Source organism: Lampetra fluviatilis, chromosome 6, assembly GCF_964198595.1.
Source record: "Lampetra fluviatilis chromosome 6, kcLamFluv1.1, whole genome shotgun sequence".
Taxonomy (NCBI): domain Eukaryota; kingdom Metazoa; phylum Chordata; class Hyperoartia; order Petromyzontiformes; family Petromyzontidae; genus Lampetra; species Lampetra fluviatilis.
The window spans coordinates 2749399-2768295 of NC_136280.1; the positions used below are offsets into that span (position 1 = coordinate 2749399).

The 18897-nt window shown below is 53.9% G+C and overlaps 1 protein-coding gene across 1 annotated transcript in view; it reads right to left on the minus strand.

The window, feature by feature from the left end:
• Window positions 1-18897, minus strand: part of LOC144932948 (uncharacterized) — a 44916-nt gene that overhangs the window by 16412 nt on the left and 9607 nt on the right. The window contains exon 3 of the mRNA XM_078857348.1: window positions 1336-1398. Coding sequence (XP_078713474.1) covers window positions 1336-1398 — 63 coding nt within the window. The remainder of the gene's footprint in view (window positions 1-1335; window positions 1399-18897) is intronic.

Sequence of the window (18897 nt, forward strand, 5' to 3'; positions counted from 1 at the left end):
ACAAAGGCGGCCGGGCATGGCGCTGGCCACGCACCCAGCTCGTGCGCCACAGTGTCGCTCACGAACAGCCCTTGCCCCAGACAGTCCGTCGAGGCTACGCATCTTTGTCTTCGTGTGTCTGGGTGGAGGTAGCCTGGTCGGTAAAGTTTGTAGGTTATGTTTGATGGCCCCTAAGGGAGCGCTCTCGCTTGCCTCATTCCACATGCCCCCCCCCCCTAGCTCCTACCTCCACCCCACTCCTCCTCCTTCCCCCCCAACTCCATCCCTCTCCAAGCCACGGGGCAGATGGGGGAATGGCTCCAATGCGCTCTCCCCTTCTCGCTTAATTGCCCAAAACAAGACAGCCCCAGTGAGCAACGCACGCCACGCAAAAGACAAAGGTGCCCCGAATAGCCTTCAAAGCAGACTGCGTGCGCGGTGCAGCAAACCACTACCACCACCGCTACCACCACCACCACCACCAACACAAAAGACAAAACGCAACGGCCGCGTGCACCCCACCCCGTCGACAGCACTTGCACCAAAAGTCTGTCGAGGCTATAAGGGGGGGGGGGCGGGGGGATCTTCGTCATTGTATAATGCCTCGATGCGCGCGCGCACACAAATAAAGACAAAGATTCCACCCCCTCCCCCCCCATAGCCTCAATAGACTGTTGGGGCAAGTGCTGTTAGTGAGCACCTATGAAGGCATACGAAGGGTGGGTGGGTGGCCAGCACAATGCCCGTCCGCCTTTGTTTCCAGCAGCGCGCTCACTCCGCGCACAAACACACACCCCGACATACATACAGACAATCATAACAAGGCAAAGATCCATCATATCACCTTCAAAATACTATTGGGGAAAGTGCTTTTTTGCGAGCACCTCTAACACTCACTTAATGAGTCAATTAAATTCACAAACAAAGCCTCACATCAAGAACACCGTGGCCTTAAAGGAAATATCTATATATATAATAGGCGACGTTTCGGGTAATGGCCCTTCTTCATGGCACTAGTCAATTGAGACGCTAAATTTCGATTTAAAGCTTTCGTGACTGCAGGGATTAATCTTCTTGTTTTTTTTGGTAAAGTCACGTAGAAGGGAAGTAATAAAATAATAAAAATAAAACATAATAAAATAATTCTCACGACGTTTCGGCCACAACGCAAGCAGCCGTTTGAGACGCGTTACATTTTTTTTTACGCTGGGAACCAACGATCGTTTGTCAGGATTATGCTGCCAGCGTTTTACAAACACCACCACCACGAACAACAACCACCACAACAACCACCACAACAACCACAACAACCATCACATCATCGTCATCAGCTCAGAGGAGCAAAAATCCACTTACGAAGGCAGGAGCCACCAATGAGAGACTGCGACTCCTCCTCATGTCCCACGCTTGCGCCAAAAACTAGAAAACACAAGACATGGATACATTATAGTTAGATTACTTGTAAATAATAATAATAATCATCATCATACGGATCAATAGCCTGCTATTGTGTTGAAACAGGGCTTCATTTCAGCCGAACGATCAATATTTCCCCCACACAACCCCGGCACCTCCGAGAAGCACGTTTGGCCACTACGTACGGTGCGAAAGAAGTCCAACAGGCGTCCGTACACCCGGTACACCACTTCCAGTATTGGGGTCGTGCCAGGCCTTCTCGAAATCACCGCGCTATTATTCCCGTCGGGTTTAGGGGGCGGGGGGGGTGCTCATAATTTTCAAGATCTGATGGCAGCTAGGCCGAGCATCGTCAGCGCAATTCGTAAAGCCACCACGCCAGGTCACGTAATTGTACAGCAGGCACAAGAAGAGATACAATTTTTACTTACGAAAACTATTCGGAACACGTATACAAGCAATCTTTACCAGATACTGTGGTGGAAATTCCACATTCATAATATGCCGGGGGTGGGGGGTGGGGTCTAGCTGTAGGACGACCACAAAGTGGTAGAAATTTTATCAGTCCCGGAAGGATGATGGGCTGGGACGATCAATATAGTTCAGTTGTCCATTATCGAGGTTTTTGTTGGGTTACGTAAATATACATTTGTCGTTAAACCCGCCACCACCCGACACATTTATTCTCACGCGATGCAACCCAAAAAACCTTCATCGTTAATAATATTTGTTCGCAAGAGCCTCCGACGTGTTCAATTGCCACGTTCAGTTATACAAATCTGGCGAGGCACAACCGATCCTCATTCTTGTTTACGTCTCATCATCCGGAAAACATGGCACTGTGTTGCTATTACCAGAGTGTGTCAACTTTTGCGCAGGAGAGTACAGCATCGTCACCGAGTACTGTACAACAATGGCACCAACGAAATAAACGTGACAGAACAGAGTGACGCCGTCTGGTATAAATACTGGACTTGGAAATAACCCAATAGCGCACAAGCCCGTTCGGTCAATCCACCGCTGGATGATGAAGCTTCCCGCAATTCCCTGGCAATAGCGGGCGATAATCCGACCATACTTCACCATGCTGGTTACGACGCGGTTTGCAGAAGCGAGAGGAAGATGCAGGGACCGGTTTAGGACATCGCCACTCGCTAACGACGTGAGACACTAGCCGTGGCCTCGAATTTGACCTCGGCACGACAACTTAACCACCGCGCCACCGCTCCTCTCGGCAGTGCAACGTTACACACACACACAACGTTACACACACAATGTTACACACACACACCACACACACACACAACGTTACACACACAATGTTACACACACACACCACACACACACACAACGTTACACACACAATGTTACACACACACACCACACACACACACAACGTTACACACACACACACAATGTTACACACACACCACACCACACAAACACAACGTTACACACACACAACGTTACACACACACAATGTCACACACACACACACGTTACACACACACACCACGTTACACACAACGTTATAAACACACAGCGTTACACACACACAATGTCACACACACACAAAGTTACACACACACACGCAACATTACACATACACCACATTACACACACACCACACACAACATTACACACCACACACACAAAGAGACTAGCTAGCACGTGTCATACGTTAACGGATTAGAGACGGGGGGGTGGGGGGGTCTCCCTCCAGCAGCAGATCGACCCCGGCTGACCACGACGACCACGAGGCGTAGAATGGCAACGAGATGTGGAGAAGCTCCAATCCAGCAGTGGAGCGCTCGCTCCAGCAGCAGCGCGTCGCCTCGGGGGTCCGGGGTGGAACTCTGACGGTCGCCTGCGATGTGAGCGGCGCTTTTAAAGGTGGAGTTGGACACTTGTGTGAAGGCGGAGAAGACGAAGGGGCTCCCTCGCACCCCGCTGGCCAATAGCGGCAGAGGCTGTGACACGCGTCGAGACGTAGAATAAGCTATGGTTGGGGGTGGCGGGTTATCTAATAATTTATGTCCGCATTTCTTTATTTATATTCGCTGCTGCTGTGCTGGTGGTGGTAGAGGATGAATTGGGTGGGAGTGGGGGTGGTGAAGAGGGGTTGGGGTAAGAAGAGGGGAGGTGGAGGAATAAGGAGGAAGAGAGGCCGACGACGATGATGATCGTGATGCAGGCTGCACTAACCCAACCGGCTATCCGAGTTCCGATTCCCGGCTCACGGCCCCTGGCGTCCGCTCGACTCAGCCCTTCGACGAATAACCACGGCGCCGTCAGCACTGGGAAGACAAAGGCGGCCGGGCGTGGAGTCTGGCCGCTCTCCCCCCCCCCCCCCCCACACACACACACACACCCCTCGTGTGCCGTTTCATGCCCTAAAATAGGTGCTCGCTAACAACGCTTGTCCATGGCTGTCTGGTTTTTTACGCGCTGGGTGGGGGGGGGGGCTCCTGTTAATACTGTGGTGGGGGGGGTGGGGGTCGATAGGGAAGGAAGCAGCAGGTGAGGCCCCTCTAAGCCTGTAAGCCCTGGCAGATGGTGACACGGGGTGGGGGGCGGGTGGGGGGCACGCGTCAAGAGGACGCCCGCTTCTAAATGGCGCTGAAAGCTCCGCTCAGGGAAAAGGGCGGAGAGGCGTGGGCGACAATGAATGGGAGAGCGCGCGCGTGGATGGGGAGAGGAGGGGTTGGTTGGGGTGATGGTGATGATGGGGGTTGATGGGGGTTGGGGGAGAGTGGTGGGAGAGCGTGGGGGGGGGATGATGGTATGGATGGAGAGAGGTGGGGTTGGTTGGGGTGATGGTGATGATGGTGGTTGATGGGGGTTGGGGGGAGAGAGTGGATGGCAGAGCGTGTGTGGAGATGATGGTCTGGGTGGGTGAGATGTGGCGTAGGTGTAGCGATGGGGGATGATGGTGATTATGGATTATTCGTTGGGTGAGAGCATGTGTGGGAACGGGGAGAGGGTGGGTAAGATGATGGTGATGTGGTGGTGGGGGTGTAAGTGGAGAGATGATGGGAGGAAGCGGCAGGGGAGCAGCGATGCCAGAGAGCGCCCACACACAAAGATAAAGACAAAGATCCCCCTATAGCCTTAACAGACTGTAGGGGCAAGTGCTGTTAGCGAGCACCTATGAAGGCCAGAACGGTACACGAGGGGGTGGGTGGCCAGCACCACGCCCGACCGCCTTTGTCTCCCCAGTGGCGATGTTTACACACCGCACCGGGTACTCATTTGAGGCTGAGTCGACCTAGAGGAGGCTCGGGACCGGTTCAGATAATCGTCACTGGTGTTGGCCGTGAGCGGGAATCGAACCCGGCTCGCCGGATTCATAGCGTAGCGCGCTAACCGCTACACTACCGCTCCCCACACACACACACACGCACACACACACGCACACACGCGCACACACGCACGCACACGCACACACACACGCACACACACGCACACGCACGCACACACGCACACACACGCACACACACGCACACACACACGCACACGCACGCACACACGCACGCACACACGCACACACGCACACACGCACACGCACACACACACACACACGCACACACACACGCACACACACGCACACACGCGCACACACGCACGCACACGCACACACACACGCACGCACACACGCACACACACACGCACACACGCACACACACACGCAACTTGACTATCGGCTCATCGACTGCGCAAAAGGCATTCACCACCTCGCTCATTACGCAATTACCACACACCCGGGCAATTACAGCTCATTGCTCATTACTACTGATGTGGATAAAACGCAGGCGGCGCAGAGCCCAGCCGGGCCGTTTGGAATCCACGGTTCAATTCCCGCACCCGTTAGCAAATGGCGCGTGCAGTTGGTATCGGTCAAAGCGTCTTAAACATTTTATTTTTGTATTATCGTCATTGAGACGCCATATAAAGTTTAATTGCCGCATCATCACTGCCATCGTCATCGTGCTACGATTGATTTATTGGACGACGGTAAACTTCTGATCGTGCACTAACCAGCGAGGTGATTATGGTTAAACAACCCGCCCCCCCCCCCCCCAGCCTCCATCAGCTGTGTACTGACACAGACGTGTCCAACGTCACGCCGTTGCAATTCTGTGTGGAGTTCGACTCAAGCAAGAGGTGACAGACGCAGCAAAACGAAACCAAAAAAAACACTCGCCAATACCACTGGCTGGCCTTAAATTAAATGAATAGACAAATACATCAGGCGATGTTTCGGGAAATGGCCCTTCATAAGATCACGTACAAAGACAAACACATGTTAAAAAAAAGTCCCTTTCAACGGTGCTTTTTCTTTTTAGAGAGGGGATAACGTGACCTAGAGAGCGGTCAACCACGAAAAAGAGGCGACAACGACCTCGACAGGCGCCGCCTCACTGCCATCTGCGAGCTGTAGAGGCGACAATGCCGCATCTGTGTAGCAAACAGTTCCACGCGTTTTGGACAAGGCGAAGAGAAAGAGAGTTGGCGGGGAGGAGGGGTGGTGGTCGTGGATTGCAACGCCATTCATCATCATCCTCGTCATTGTCATTATCACCATCGTCGTCGTCACCATCGTCATCGTCATCGTCACCATTGTCACCATCATCATCATCGTCACCATCATCACCGTCACCATCGTCATCATCACCATCGTCATCATCACCATCGTCATCGTCACCATCATCACCGTCACCATCGTCATCGTCACCATCGTCATCGTCACCATCGTCATCATCGTCATCATCACCATCGTCATCGTCACCATCATCACCGTTACCATTGTCATCATCACCATCGTCATCATCATCATCGTCATCACCACCATCGTCATCATCACCATCGTCATCACCATCGTCATCGTCACCATCGTCACCGTCGTCATCCCGTTGCGGTGGGCGATGCGCGAGGGGAGCATCGCAAGAAGGCGCCACCACTCCCACGGTGCCGCGGCTCAGATGAACCCCCCAATGCAAGATCCAGAGGGGCCAGCCGCAGCAGGTCACAAGGCGAGGGGGCAATTTACTTAAATCGCTGACAATGATATGACTGGATTATAGGGCGCGCCGAATAACAATCCACAGCCAGTTTGTTGTAAATTCGACTTTTATATGACGGGAGTTAAGTGTTTCTCTCTCTCTATATATAAAACAACCACGGCTCGACTGCCCATGAAATAAATGTTCGTTTTGTCGATCCCAAAAAATAAGTGATGGGTTTTCTTGCCAACCGCCCGAATTCTCGTGTTCTATTTGCTCCTCACATTCTCGAATAATAATAATGCCACTCGTGTGAGGACGCGTCTCCCGCATGTTCGCTGGAATCTCACGAAATCACGCAATCAACCCAATTTATCTTCTTGGTTCTTTCGGTAAAGTCACGTAGAAGGGAAATAATAAAATAATAAAAATAAAACATAATAAAATAATTCTCACGACGTTTCAGACGCTGTCTTTCCGACAGAGGTGTTCTTCACCTGAGGACGGCTGCTCGCGTTGTGGCCGAAACGTCGTGAGAATTGTATTTTATTGTTTTATTTTATTATTTTATTATTTCCCTTCTACGTGACTTTACCGAAAGAACCAAGAAGATGCATCCCTGCAGTCACGAAAGCCTTAAATCGAAATTCAACCCAATTTAGTTCGACTGCTTTCTTCTCCTCGCTGCACTGCGGGCAGCCCGGATAGCGGCTCACTGGGTTCGAACCCACGGAATTCTCAGCGGCGCTGCTGCTGCTGCTGCCCGCAAGCGTCACAACGACACGGCCACTGTGAGCCTCGCCTGCCCGCCCCAACTACCCACTCCACCTCTAGCCGGCCCAGCCCACCCAGGGCCGAGTCTACGATTCACCGTCGTGTAAACCCAAGGCTTAGTGTGTGCGTGTGCGTTTGTCCCGGGGAGAGAATCTGGGGAGCGGTGGTGTAGCGGTTAGCGCTACGCTGCGCTACGAGCCTGGCAACCCGGGTTCGATTCCCGCTCACGGCCAACACCGGTGACGATTATCTGAATTAGTTTTGGGCCTCCCCTAGGTCGACTCAGCCTTAGGGAGACAAAGGCGGCCGGGCGTGGTGTTGGCCACCCACCCCCTCGTGTGCCGTGTCGGCGTTCATAGGTGCTCGCTAACAGCACTTGCCCCAACAGTCTGTTAAGGCTATACGGGGGATCTTTTTTTTGTCCCGAGGAGAGAATCTTTACTCAAAGTTGCATGACGAGGACAAGGGGGCGGGGGAGTTGTCGGTGTGGAGGGGGGGAGGGTAGAGAGGTGGGAGGGGGGCGAGTAGGGAGCCTTATGCCTCGAGTCTTTGGGTGTCATGGGGAGGAGGAGGAGGGAGGAGGATAAGGAAGGGCACACGTGCACGAGGAGGAGTGATGGAGAGATGTATGAGGTGGCAGGAGGTTGCTACTGCTACTGCTGTTGCTGGTGGTGCTGAGTGTTGACGGAGAGTGTGAGGATGATGAGCGTGAACTCGAGGTGTGCGTGTAAAGATGAAGGCGTGTGGATAGAAGAGGATGGGGGCAGGGGAAGATCGACCGAGGGAGGAGGAGGAGGGGGGGGTAGAGCATAAGGAGGAGGATCCTAGCCAGGCCAGTGGAGCTCACGCACCAACGTCCCGTGCTTCCTGGCGACTGCCAAACAGATTGCGTTTCTAACGACTCATCAAAAATTCATGCGGCGCTGGGAGAGGATACACGGGCAGGAGCGGTGTGGGAGACAGAGAAGGGAAGGGGGGGGGGAAGGCAGCCGGGGAGAGAGGGGAGGAGAGGGGCAGGTCTCACGCCAACACGTCGACATCAGCTGCTTCATAATTAAACGCCATCTGTCGCAGGAGAATGGGCCAAATAATGAAAGAGAGGGGGAAGAGGCAAGCCACGGTGATGGCCCCGTGCGCCAGATGCCAGACCCGGTCATTGTGCAGCGAGCAGGGGCCGCCAGGGGGGCCAGGGAGTCTTGGTGGGGGGGGGGGGCAAACACGCGTCCCCAACAAAAGGGTGGTGAAGGGAGTTTGCGTGTGTGTGAGGGGTGTCACTGTGTGTCACTGTGTGTCTGTGCGTGTGTGGGGCGCGGTAGTGTAGTTGTTAGCGCGCTGCGCTACGAACCTGGCGACCCGGGTTCGATTCCCGCTCACGGCCAACACCGGTGACGATGATTTGAACCGGTCCTGGGCCTCTCCTAGGTCGACTTAGCCTCAAATGAGGACTTGGTGCGATGTGAAGTAAACATCGCCACTAGGGAGACAAAAGGCGGCGGGCGTGGTGTTGGCCACCCACCCCCTTGTGTGCCGTGCCGGCCTTCATAGGTGCTCGCTAACAGCACTTGCCCCAACAGTCTTTTTAAGGCTATACGGGGGATCTTTGTATTTTTTTTGTGTGTGGGGGGAGCGGTGGCGCAGCGGTTAGCGTGCCGCAACTACAAACCCGGCACTCGCCTGAGTTCGATTCCCGCTCACGATGAGGCCAACATCGGTGACAATTATCTGAACCGGTCTCCGGTCTCTCCTAGGTCGACTCAGCCTCAAATGTGTACTATACGTGGTACGGTGTATAAACATCGCCACTTGGCAGACAAAGGCATCCGAGGCGTGGTGCTGGCGATCGACTTCTTCGTGTGCTGTTCCGGCCTTCAAAGCTGTTCGCTAGCGGCACTTGCCCCAACAGTCTGTTCTGGCTATATGAGGGATCTTTGTCTTTGGTGTGGCTGTGTATACGTACAGTCATTATCCTAATACAGGATTTTAAAAAAATCCCCCGTATAGCCTCTACCAGACTGTTGGGGCAAGTGCTATTAGCGAGCCCCTGTGAAGGTCGGCACGGCACACGAGGGGGTGGGTGGCCAGCACCACGCCCGATCGCCTTTGTCTCCCCAGTGGCGATGTTTCGACACCGCACCAGGTACTCATTTGAGGCTGAGTCGACCTAGGGGAGCCCCGGGACCGGTTCACATAATCCTCACCGGTTTTGCCTGTGAATGGGAATCGAACTCGGGTCGACAGGTTCGTAGCGTAGCGCGCTAACCGCAAGCACACACACGTGCATCATCATGTTCACTCTAAAGGTCTCCGTGTCCTCAACAAATTAAACGCATGGCACAAATACACCGAGAGAGAGACACACACAGAGAGAGAAACGCGCACAGAGCAACACAGCATCCTAACGGCCGGGCCCTGGCTCCGCTCACACCGCTGTTCATCTGCCAAGTTGGTAAGTGGTTCCATTGTCGGCGATGAGTTAATTATGATGTCCCAGCTGCCTCGACCATTGTGCCCCCCCCCCCCCAAACTACCCCCTTGCTTCCCCTCCCTCCAGCCCCCCACCCACCCACCCCGCCAGTCCAACTCACGCGCTGCCAACTCCCAACAAAAGCGACTCGAACTGGATCCCCCCTGCCATCGACCCCCCCCCCCACCCCAAGATTGTTTACTATAAACAGAAACAATAAACAAACAATGTCAACACCCCGTCCATGTATCCGTCTCTACCCATCACCACGATTCTTTGTCCGATCCGTCGGCCGGCCCCACGGCATCCTGGCAGTGAATCGTTTCGGCAGCTTTGATGCAGCCCAAGCAACAAACCCCGGACCGGTTTCCACGTACGTTGTCTCATCAGCAAGGCCAGGCCTGCTTGGGCCATTGCTGCTAATCTGACAGGTGGTGTGAGCAAGAGCCCTCGCTTTAAGACATCGGTCGAAGCTCCGAAATAAAATTATGCAATACGTGACGCAAACATGATGATTATGTTGTGTTAGCCTGTCCACCCGAGGTTTGTAAATGTGTATTAATTGAATACACTGGTCCTTAAACCTGGTCTCAACTCTAGAAACGGATTCTTAAATCTGGCCTCGACTCTAGACATTGATCCTGAAACCCAAACTCACCTCCAGACACTGATACTCAAAACCTGGTCTCAAATCGAGACACTCATTCTGAAAACCAGTCTCAACTCCAGACACTGATCCTGAAATCCGGTATCACCTCTAGACATTGATCCTAAAAACCAGTCTCAACTCTCGATACTGATCCTGAAACCCGGTCTCAACTCCAGAGACTGATCCTGAAACCTGGTCTCTACTCTAGACATTAAGACCCTGAGACCTGGTCTCAACTCTAAACACTGACCCTGAGACCCGGTCTCAACTCTAGACACTGATCCTGAGACCCGGTCTCTACTCTAGACTCTGACCCTGAGACCCGGTCTCTACTCTAGACTCTGACCCTGAGACCCGGTCTCAACTCTAGACACTGAGACCTGGTCTCAACTCTTAACACTGACCCTGAGACCCGGTCTCAACTCTAGACACTGATCCTGAGACCCGGTCTCAACTCTAGACTCTGACCCTGAGACCCGGTCTCAACTCTAGACACTGATCCTGAGACCCGGTCTCAACTCTAGACACTGATCCTGAAACATGGTCTCAACTATATACACTGATCCTGAAAACTCGGTCTCAACTCCAGACTCTGACCCTGAACCTCAGTAGGAGAGTGCGTGGAGGGGAATCGAGTCAGACAAGAGTAGGCACGTGAGCGTGTGGAAGGGTGACAAAGTGAGATGAGAGGGGCGAGAGGTCTGCGTGAGAGTGCGTCGACGGCGGTAGAGCTGTCACGAGGAAGGGTAAAGAGGGGAGCCGATCTTGCGAACGCCTGCGTCCGTGGCTCAGGGGTCATCTGCCTGCCGACCCTGCACCACCCAATCCCGTGCCAGTCTTAACCCCGGGGCTGGCTACACATTGAAATGTTTCTGCTACTGCTGCTGCTCAGGGTAACTCGACGCCACGGGCTAACGCACCGCGCCACGTAATCTTATTAGCGCAACACTTAATCCACGCTGACACTGCAGCGGCTACAGACGTTGTGGGGGTGCGGAGGGGAGGGGGCTAGAGCTGGGCATTGGGGTGAGGGTTTCTTGCGCGTACCAGGTGCGGGGTTGGCTTGTTCGGGGTGGATTTGTCTACGTGGCCTCTCCCCTCCTCCCCTCCTCCCGCCCCGGTGTTTCCACTCCACATGCTGTTTCTGTTGCGCGTCGTCGCTTTAAGATGTTCTGTGTTCATATTTTGTTTGTTGCGGTTGCACCCGACTCAAGAGCCGCGTGGCTCACAGGGCTATAACTAATAAATGAAACTTGAAATGAATGAAGACTAAATGTAGATTCAACATCGACGCATTGAGAGCGTTTGGCTGCTCTAGATGTCCACGTGACGGATGATGAAGCCGCTTCGTTGAGCTCTCATTTGCGATTGGCCAGGTCGCTTCTGAATAAGAGCTGTATAGTTCAGCCGTGGCCTTACCTGGTAAAATAATAAAAAGTTAGTAGTAGTCGTAGTCGTAATTGGTAGTGGGGGGGGGGGGGTGTTTTTCTGCAATATGTTGCTGTCTTTTTTTGGATTTTCTGTTTGCACTCAGTCACATATTCACTTTAAGATGTTTTTTGTTCATGTTTTAGTTTTTTGCGGTTGCACCCAATTAAAGAGCCGAATGGCTCACAGGGCTATACCTAATAAATTAACTTGAAACTTGAACTTGAATTGGAAAGAGGCGGGGCAGAGGGGGGGGGCTAGAAAAAAACGTGGGTTGGAGAGATGAACAAGGTGATACTGAGAATAATAGATCATCGTGCCACGCACCCATGAGCAACCGCAATGAGCCTCGCGGCTCCTTTGCAGGAGTGTCCCACGGCGCGGGGATGTTTGGCCGATGCCCACGACGAAACGAACGTTGCAGGGTTCCGTGTCGGAGACCCCCCCCTCCCCCCTCACAGCGCGCAGACGAAGGTGGGTGACACCCTGCGCTCGGCTGGAGTAGAGAACATTAATTGTACGATTCAATTTTTTTACAAAAATTATTTGGTGACTCTGCGTTGGCAGTGGTGCACAGAGAACAAACAAACGAACAAAAGTCAACGCGTTCGTCTCTCTCTCTCTCTCTGTGTCTCTGTCTGTGTCTCTCTCCCCGTGTCTCTCACCATTCTGTCTCTCTGTCTCTCTGTGTCTCTGTCTCTCTCCCCGTGTCTCTCATCATTCTGTCTCTCTGTGTCTCTGTCTGTGTCTCTCTCCCCGTGTCTCTCACCATTCTGTCTCTCTGTCTCTCTGTGTCTCTGTCTCTCTCCCCGTGTCTCTCATCATTCTGTATCTCTGCGTCTCTGTCTGTGTCTCTCTCCCCGTGTCTCTCATCATTCTGTCTCTCTGTGTCTCTGTCTCTCTCCCCGTGTCTCTCATCATTCTGTATCTCTGCGTCTCTGTCTGTGTCTCTCTCCCCGTGTCTCTCACCATTCTGTCTCTCTGTGTCTCTGTCTCTCTCCCCGTGTCTCTCACCATTCTGTCTCTCTGTGTCTCTGTTTCTGTCTGTGTCTCTCTCCCCGTGTCTCTCATCATTATGTCTCTCAGGGCGCAGTTCAAACACACGCACACACACAAACACATGAACACACACACACAAACACATGAACACACACACACAAACACATGAACACACACACACAAACACATGAACACACACACACAAACACATGAACACACACACACAAACACATGAACACACACACACAAACACATGAACACATACACACAAACACATGAACACACACAAACACATGAACGCACACACACAAACACATGAACACACACACACATGCGGTAACACACACGCACACACATGACGAAATATTTGAAACCGTCATTTTAACCACGAAAAAACCCACCACCACCAGCACCCATCCATTGTGCGATGCCTGTGTTGTTTTGTTTTTGTGTGTTAAGGCCTCGCCTATAGCCTTGCTGCATATCAGCTCAAGGTTCTTTACACAACAGCCAGCGTCACCATGGCAACCACCATCCATCCCATATTTGCCCCACAGCTCTCGGCGTTGGCTGCATCTCTCCCGGCAACAACAACGACGACGACGATGACGATAATATAAATGGTCACGATACATTAGACCCGTCGGTAGTCCACCGCTGATTGAAGGCCTCCCGGCCGTACTTCACCACGAATGGTCATTGTCAAGTGGTGGGCTGTTTTGGTGGTATCAGCGATACGTCGTAGGTGAATGATTACTTCGGATTGGTAAGGCTCGTGGATATACTGTTCGTTTCGAATTGCGTAAGCCGAAGTCAGTGTTTAACCCGAGGCGTATGCAAATGATATGGTAATTGCATGTTTAATGTTTAATCTCAGGCTAACGGTACAAATGAGACGGTTAAAACGAGAGGAAGAGTCGTCATGGGAGTATTTTTTTGTGTTAAATCAAGGTTTGTTGAAACTAAAAATAAACTATATTCAATTCTATATAAAGCTTTCGTGACTGCAGGGATTCATATTCTTGGTTCTTTCGGTAAAGTCGCGGAGAAGGGAAACAATAAAATAATAAAAAATAAAACAATACAATTCTCACGACGTTTCGATTGCAACACAAGCAATCATCATCAGGTGTGAAAATCACAGCAAAATTTTGCCGAAAGAACCAAGAATATATATTTATTTCATCCAGGTGTAGTGGTGATACGCGCTGGGTGTATATGTCGTGTGCCAGCGCGTATGTACGGGTGTGTGTGTGGTGACGCGCGCTGACGGGGAGGAGCAGGCGTCAGTGCGCGGGTGGGGGTAGTGCTGCTGATTGGCTGTGTGCCGGTGACGCGCCCAGAGGGAGTGATCGGGTAGCAGCGCGGTGTGATTGGTCGGAGAGTGGAAACACGCGCTGAGCGGAACCGGATCGTGGGGATAGCGCGTGGGGATTGGGTAACGGAGGAGCGGTGCCGACGTTGAGGTCCGCATCCGCTCCGTCTCCCGGGAAGAAGGGGTATATAAGGTGATGCACAGAGGAGCAAGGGGCAGAAGTGGAACCATCTAAGAATGAAGACGAAGGTGTAGAGATAGAGCCCGGAGAGGAGAGAAATGGAGAGTAGAAGAGAGTAAGGTATAGTGTGTAGCCAGCGAGATAGAAAGGTCTACACGAGCTGAGTAAGGTATAGTGTGTAGCCAGCGAGATAGAAAGGTCTACACGAGCTGAGTAATGTATAGTGTGTAGCCAGCGAGATAGAAAGGTCTACACGAGCTGAGTAATGTATAGTGTGTAGCCAGCGAGATAGAAAGGTCTGCACGAGCCGAGTATGCATACGGTGTAGCCAGCGAGAGAGAACGGTCTGCACGAGCCGAGTATGCATACGGTGTAGCCAGCGAGAGAGAACGGTCTGCACGAGCCGAGTATGCATACGGTGTAGCCAGCGAGAGAGAACGGTCTGCACGAGCCGAGTATGCATACGGTGTAGCCAGCGAGAGAGAACGGTCTGCACGAGCCGAGTATGCATACGGTGTAGCCAGCGAGAGAGAGGCAAAGTCTACACGAGGCACAGAGAGCCGGCAGCACAGAATCCTGAGTCAAGAGAAGTGCGGTGTGAAGAAGAGAGGCCACGCGTTGTATTGTTACAAGTCAAGATTTAATAAAAGAAGTGTGTTCCCGTCAAGGAGTTTCCTGCCGTCATTTTCCAATACTTCATCTGGCGTCAGAAGTGAAACGGGCTTCCAAGTATGGAGACGAGGAAGACCCGTAGGACCCACGGGATTGACCGCGAGGAAGACCTGGACGACTCGGAGCCGCTGGTGGCGGGGGGTGAGGAAGAGGACTTGCCCACGCTGCAGGGTCCGTCGACGGCGCCGGCCGAGCGACCGGGGACAGACGCCGGGCTTCGTGAGGCGCACTCCCGACTGGCGGAGCTGCTGCTCGCCGCCGCGTCCATCTTGGCGGAGATCAGCTCGTCGGGAGGAGCGGGGACGGTGGGGGACATTTTACAAGGTCGCCCCGCAGATTCCCGCCAAAACGAATGGGGGATTCCCGCCATTGCGCCTGGGCCTACTTTTGGCGGGAACGGCGAGCGCCACGTGGTGGTGGGTTCCCAAGCGCGCGCATCGACTTCATCAGCGCGCGAGGGGGTCCGCCATCTTACGTCTGCTGCTGGAGCCGCCATCTTAGACACCGACGGACAGGCGGAGAGGAACCACGAGGCGGATGACTTCATTTTTCAGCAGCGCCTGCCCACGTTGTCAGCCTTCAAGGCGGAAGGCGGAGACTGGGGCCAATTTCAGCGAAGGTTTTTGGCGCATCAAGAGATGTCAGCGTGGTCCGATGCTACGGCGCTACGGGCATTGCCCGCCATGCTGGACGACGATGCGCTCGCGGCCTTCAGGGCTGCACGGAAGTCGGACCGCTCCACGCTGAAGGATGCGCTGGGTTTGTTGGCCAGGGTCTACGGGCCTCCCTCTACATGCCGCCATCAGTTCTACGCAAGACGGAAAGCGGCCACGGAGACCGCGCTGGCCTATCGCACGGCGTTGCTGGCTCTTGCTGATGCTGCGTTCCCTCGGATGGACGAGGAGGGCCAAGACGCGATGGTTTTGGAGCAGCTGCTCAAGTTGGCGCAGGACCTGGGGGTCCCTATCAACACAGCTGACGACATTGATATTTCTTCTTTGAGAGTCGCCACGAGTATTCAAGCGCACGAGGCCCTACAACGGAAGCAAGGCGTTGGTTGCAACGCTGCTGTCGTCGCAGCCCCGGGGTTGGTGGTCGCCGAACCCCAAGTCGTCAGCCCACGAGAGGAGGCGTTCGCCACGGGACGACCAGGGGACTGGAGGCCGGGGGCCCGGTCGCCTCTGCGATCGGGCCGAAAGTCGGAGCAACCAAGATCTACTCCGACCCTCGTCACGTGCTATAACTGCGGCCTCCGGGGCCACGTGGCGTCCGGGTGCCGCGCTCCGCGGCAGCGCGCCATGGGAGCTCGGCTGGACGACGACCGAGAGCCCAAGTCATCTCTACAATCCCCGGCAAGTCGCGGCACCTCACACGCTCGGCCTGTTTATTCGGCACACATGGGACGCCGCGTTGCGGCGGAGGAGGGCCGGTTAAGGTTCGGGGATTCGGTTCGGCGAGGGGGGTTCGGCCGGGACCAGGGAGACATTGAATGGGCGGAATTGGGGCATAGAATTGTGGCTGCTTCGGCGGGTTCGTCCGTTGTTACGGGATCTATTGATGGGGTTGAGATTAGGGTGTTAGTGGACACGGGGGCATCGGCAACTATTATATCGGACCTCATTTATAATATTCTTCCAGTCCAATGTCGTCCGCTGCTTCCAGTGGATGTGCCATTTTACGCCGCTAATGGGGGATCGTTGGGCATTATCGGTCAGGTTAGGGCGTCCATTTGCATTGGAGATATCAAATTATCGGGACCCGTTTTCGTTTCGTCTTCCTTGGCAGTTCCGTGTCTTTTGGGCACTGACTTTTTGGCTAAAATGCCCATTAAAATTCTTATCGATCAACGATGCATTGAACTGCCATCGGGTCGCCGGATTTCATTTTTGACGGGCCCTACTGACATTCGGACGGCGTGCGCTACGATACAAGCGGTGGCGACGCAGACAGTGCAAGTGCCCCCGGGTTCACAGATGTTGATTCCCCTCCGGTTGCGAAAACCATGGGTGAGGGAGGCTTCGGGACAGAGTATGCTTTTGGGTCCTTCTAACAAGGCTGTCGGGGGTCTTGATTTATCGGTGGCTCACACTTTGGTGCGGGCTGACAGGGATCCGTTTGTGATGGTTTTGAACGCGGGGTCGCGACCAGCTGTCATCCCGCAGGGCACCGTGCTGGCTCACGCGGCGCAGGTTCCTGGGGATGATGGGTTGGTTGCACAGGTGGGCTCGAGCCCCGCGCGGAACGTTGAGCCAAGGGAAGACCTTGAGTGGGTCCATTCGTTATGTGCCGCCTCGGACGATTTGTCGGCGGCGCAGTTGGGTGCGCTGCGCGAGTTGCTCATTGAATTCTCTGATGTATTCAGTAAACATAAGTATGACATTGGGTGCACGGATTTGTTGCACCATCACATTGAAACGGGCGATGCGGCGCCGGTCAGGCTAAATCCCTTCCGACTGAGTCCCGTGGAGAAGGAACATGTTCAGTCGGCTGTTAACGATATGCTAGAAGCCGATATTATTTCACCCTCCTCTAGCCCGTGGGGAGCGCCTATTGTGCTGGTTAAGAAGCAGGACGGGTCCCTGCGATTCTGCGTTGATTTCCGTCGCCTGAATAAGATCTCTGTGGCTGACGCGTATCCGCTCCCCAGGATGGATGAGTCCCTCGATGCATTGTCTGGTGCGCGATATTTTTCGACTCTTGATTTGTTATCGGGGTTTTGGCAGTTGCCGCTCGACGAAGAGTCGAAACCTAAGACAGCATTTCGGACTCCAGGGGGGCTGTTCCAGTTTAACCGGTTACCCATGGGACTTCACTCCTCTCCAGCGACGTTTCAGCGACTTATGGAGCTGGTTTTGTCGGGCTTGCAGTGGGATACATGCTTGATTTATATGGACGATGTCATTGTTTTCAGTAAAACGTTTGAGGAACACCTCCGGCGATTGAGAGGGGTGTTCTTGCGAATGCGATCGGCTAAGTTGAAATTTAAACCGGCCAAATGTCACCTCCTTCGTAGGTCCGTTAGATACTTGGGTCACATTGTCGATTCTTCGGGGATCTCCACCGATCCCGCGAAGACGGATTGTGTCGGTTCATGGCCGACACCTACGTCCGTTTCCGACGTGCGTAGTTTCATCGGGTTTGCTTCTTATTATCGGCGGTTCGTTGAGCACTTCGCCACTATTGCAAAACCCTTGCACGCTCTAACGGCGAAAGGAGTGAAGTTCAAATGGGGACCGGAGGAGAAGGCCGCGTTTCGCTCCCTCCGGGACGCCTTGGTGGGTGCCCCACCCTTGTGTTATCCCGATTTTGCCAGTCCCTTTTTGCTGGACACGGATGCTAGCAACACGGGCATTGGGGGGGTGCTATCCCAAGTCGTTGGGGGTGTCGAAAGAGTTGTCGCCTACGGTAGTAGGGTGTTGTCTCCGGCGGAGCAGCGCTACTGTGTCACCCGTCGCGAGCTGCTTGCCATTGTTTTTTTTGTGCAGCAGTTTAGGCCATATCTGTATGGTCGTCACTTTACAGTCCGAACGGACCACGCGGCGCTACAGTATTCATTGAGGGTCGCCCAGCCCTCGGGCCAGTTGTCGCGTTGGTTGGAAGTCCTCCAGGACTATCAGTTTACGACTACGTACCGTAAGGGGTTGCGACACACGAATGCCGATTGCTTGTCGCGGTTGTTGCCTTGTGATGAATGCGCGTGTTTGTCGGGATCGGCGCGCTGTAAACCGACGCTTGCGGGGGAGATGGGGGCACTGGCTGCGACAGCGGGCGCACCGAGTGGGGATGATTCCACTGCCTCTCAGGGTCGGGACTCGCTGCTCTCGCTGTCGCTCAGCGAATGGGGCCGCCTCCAGATGGCGGACAGCTCGCTGCTAGCATTGCGCCGCAAGGTTGGGGGTCCCGAGGGGGACCAGGAGCGTACCGGCTCCTATGTACTTGAGCGGGGCGTGTTATTGAAATGGGACAGTTTGTCCCGGCGGAACGCACTCGTGGTGCCTTCCGCTGTGAGGGGGAGGG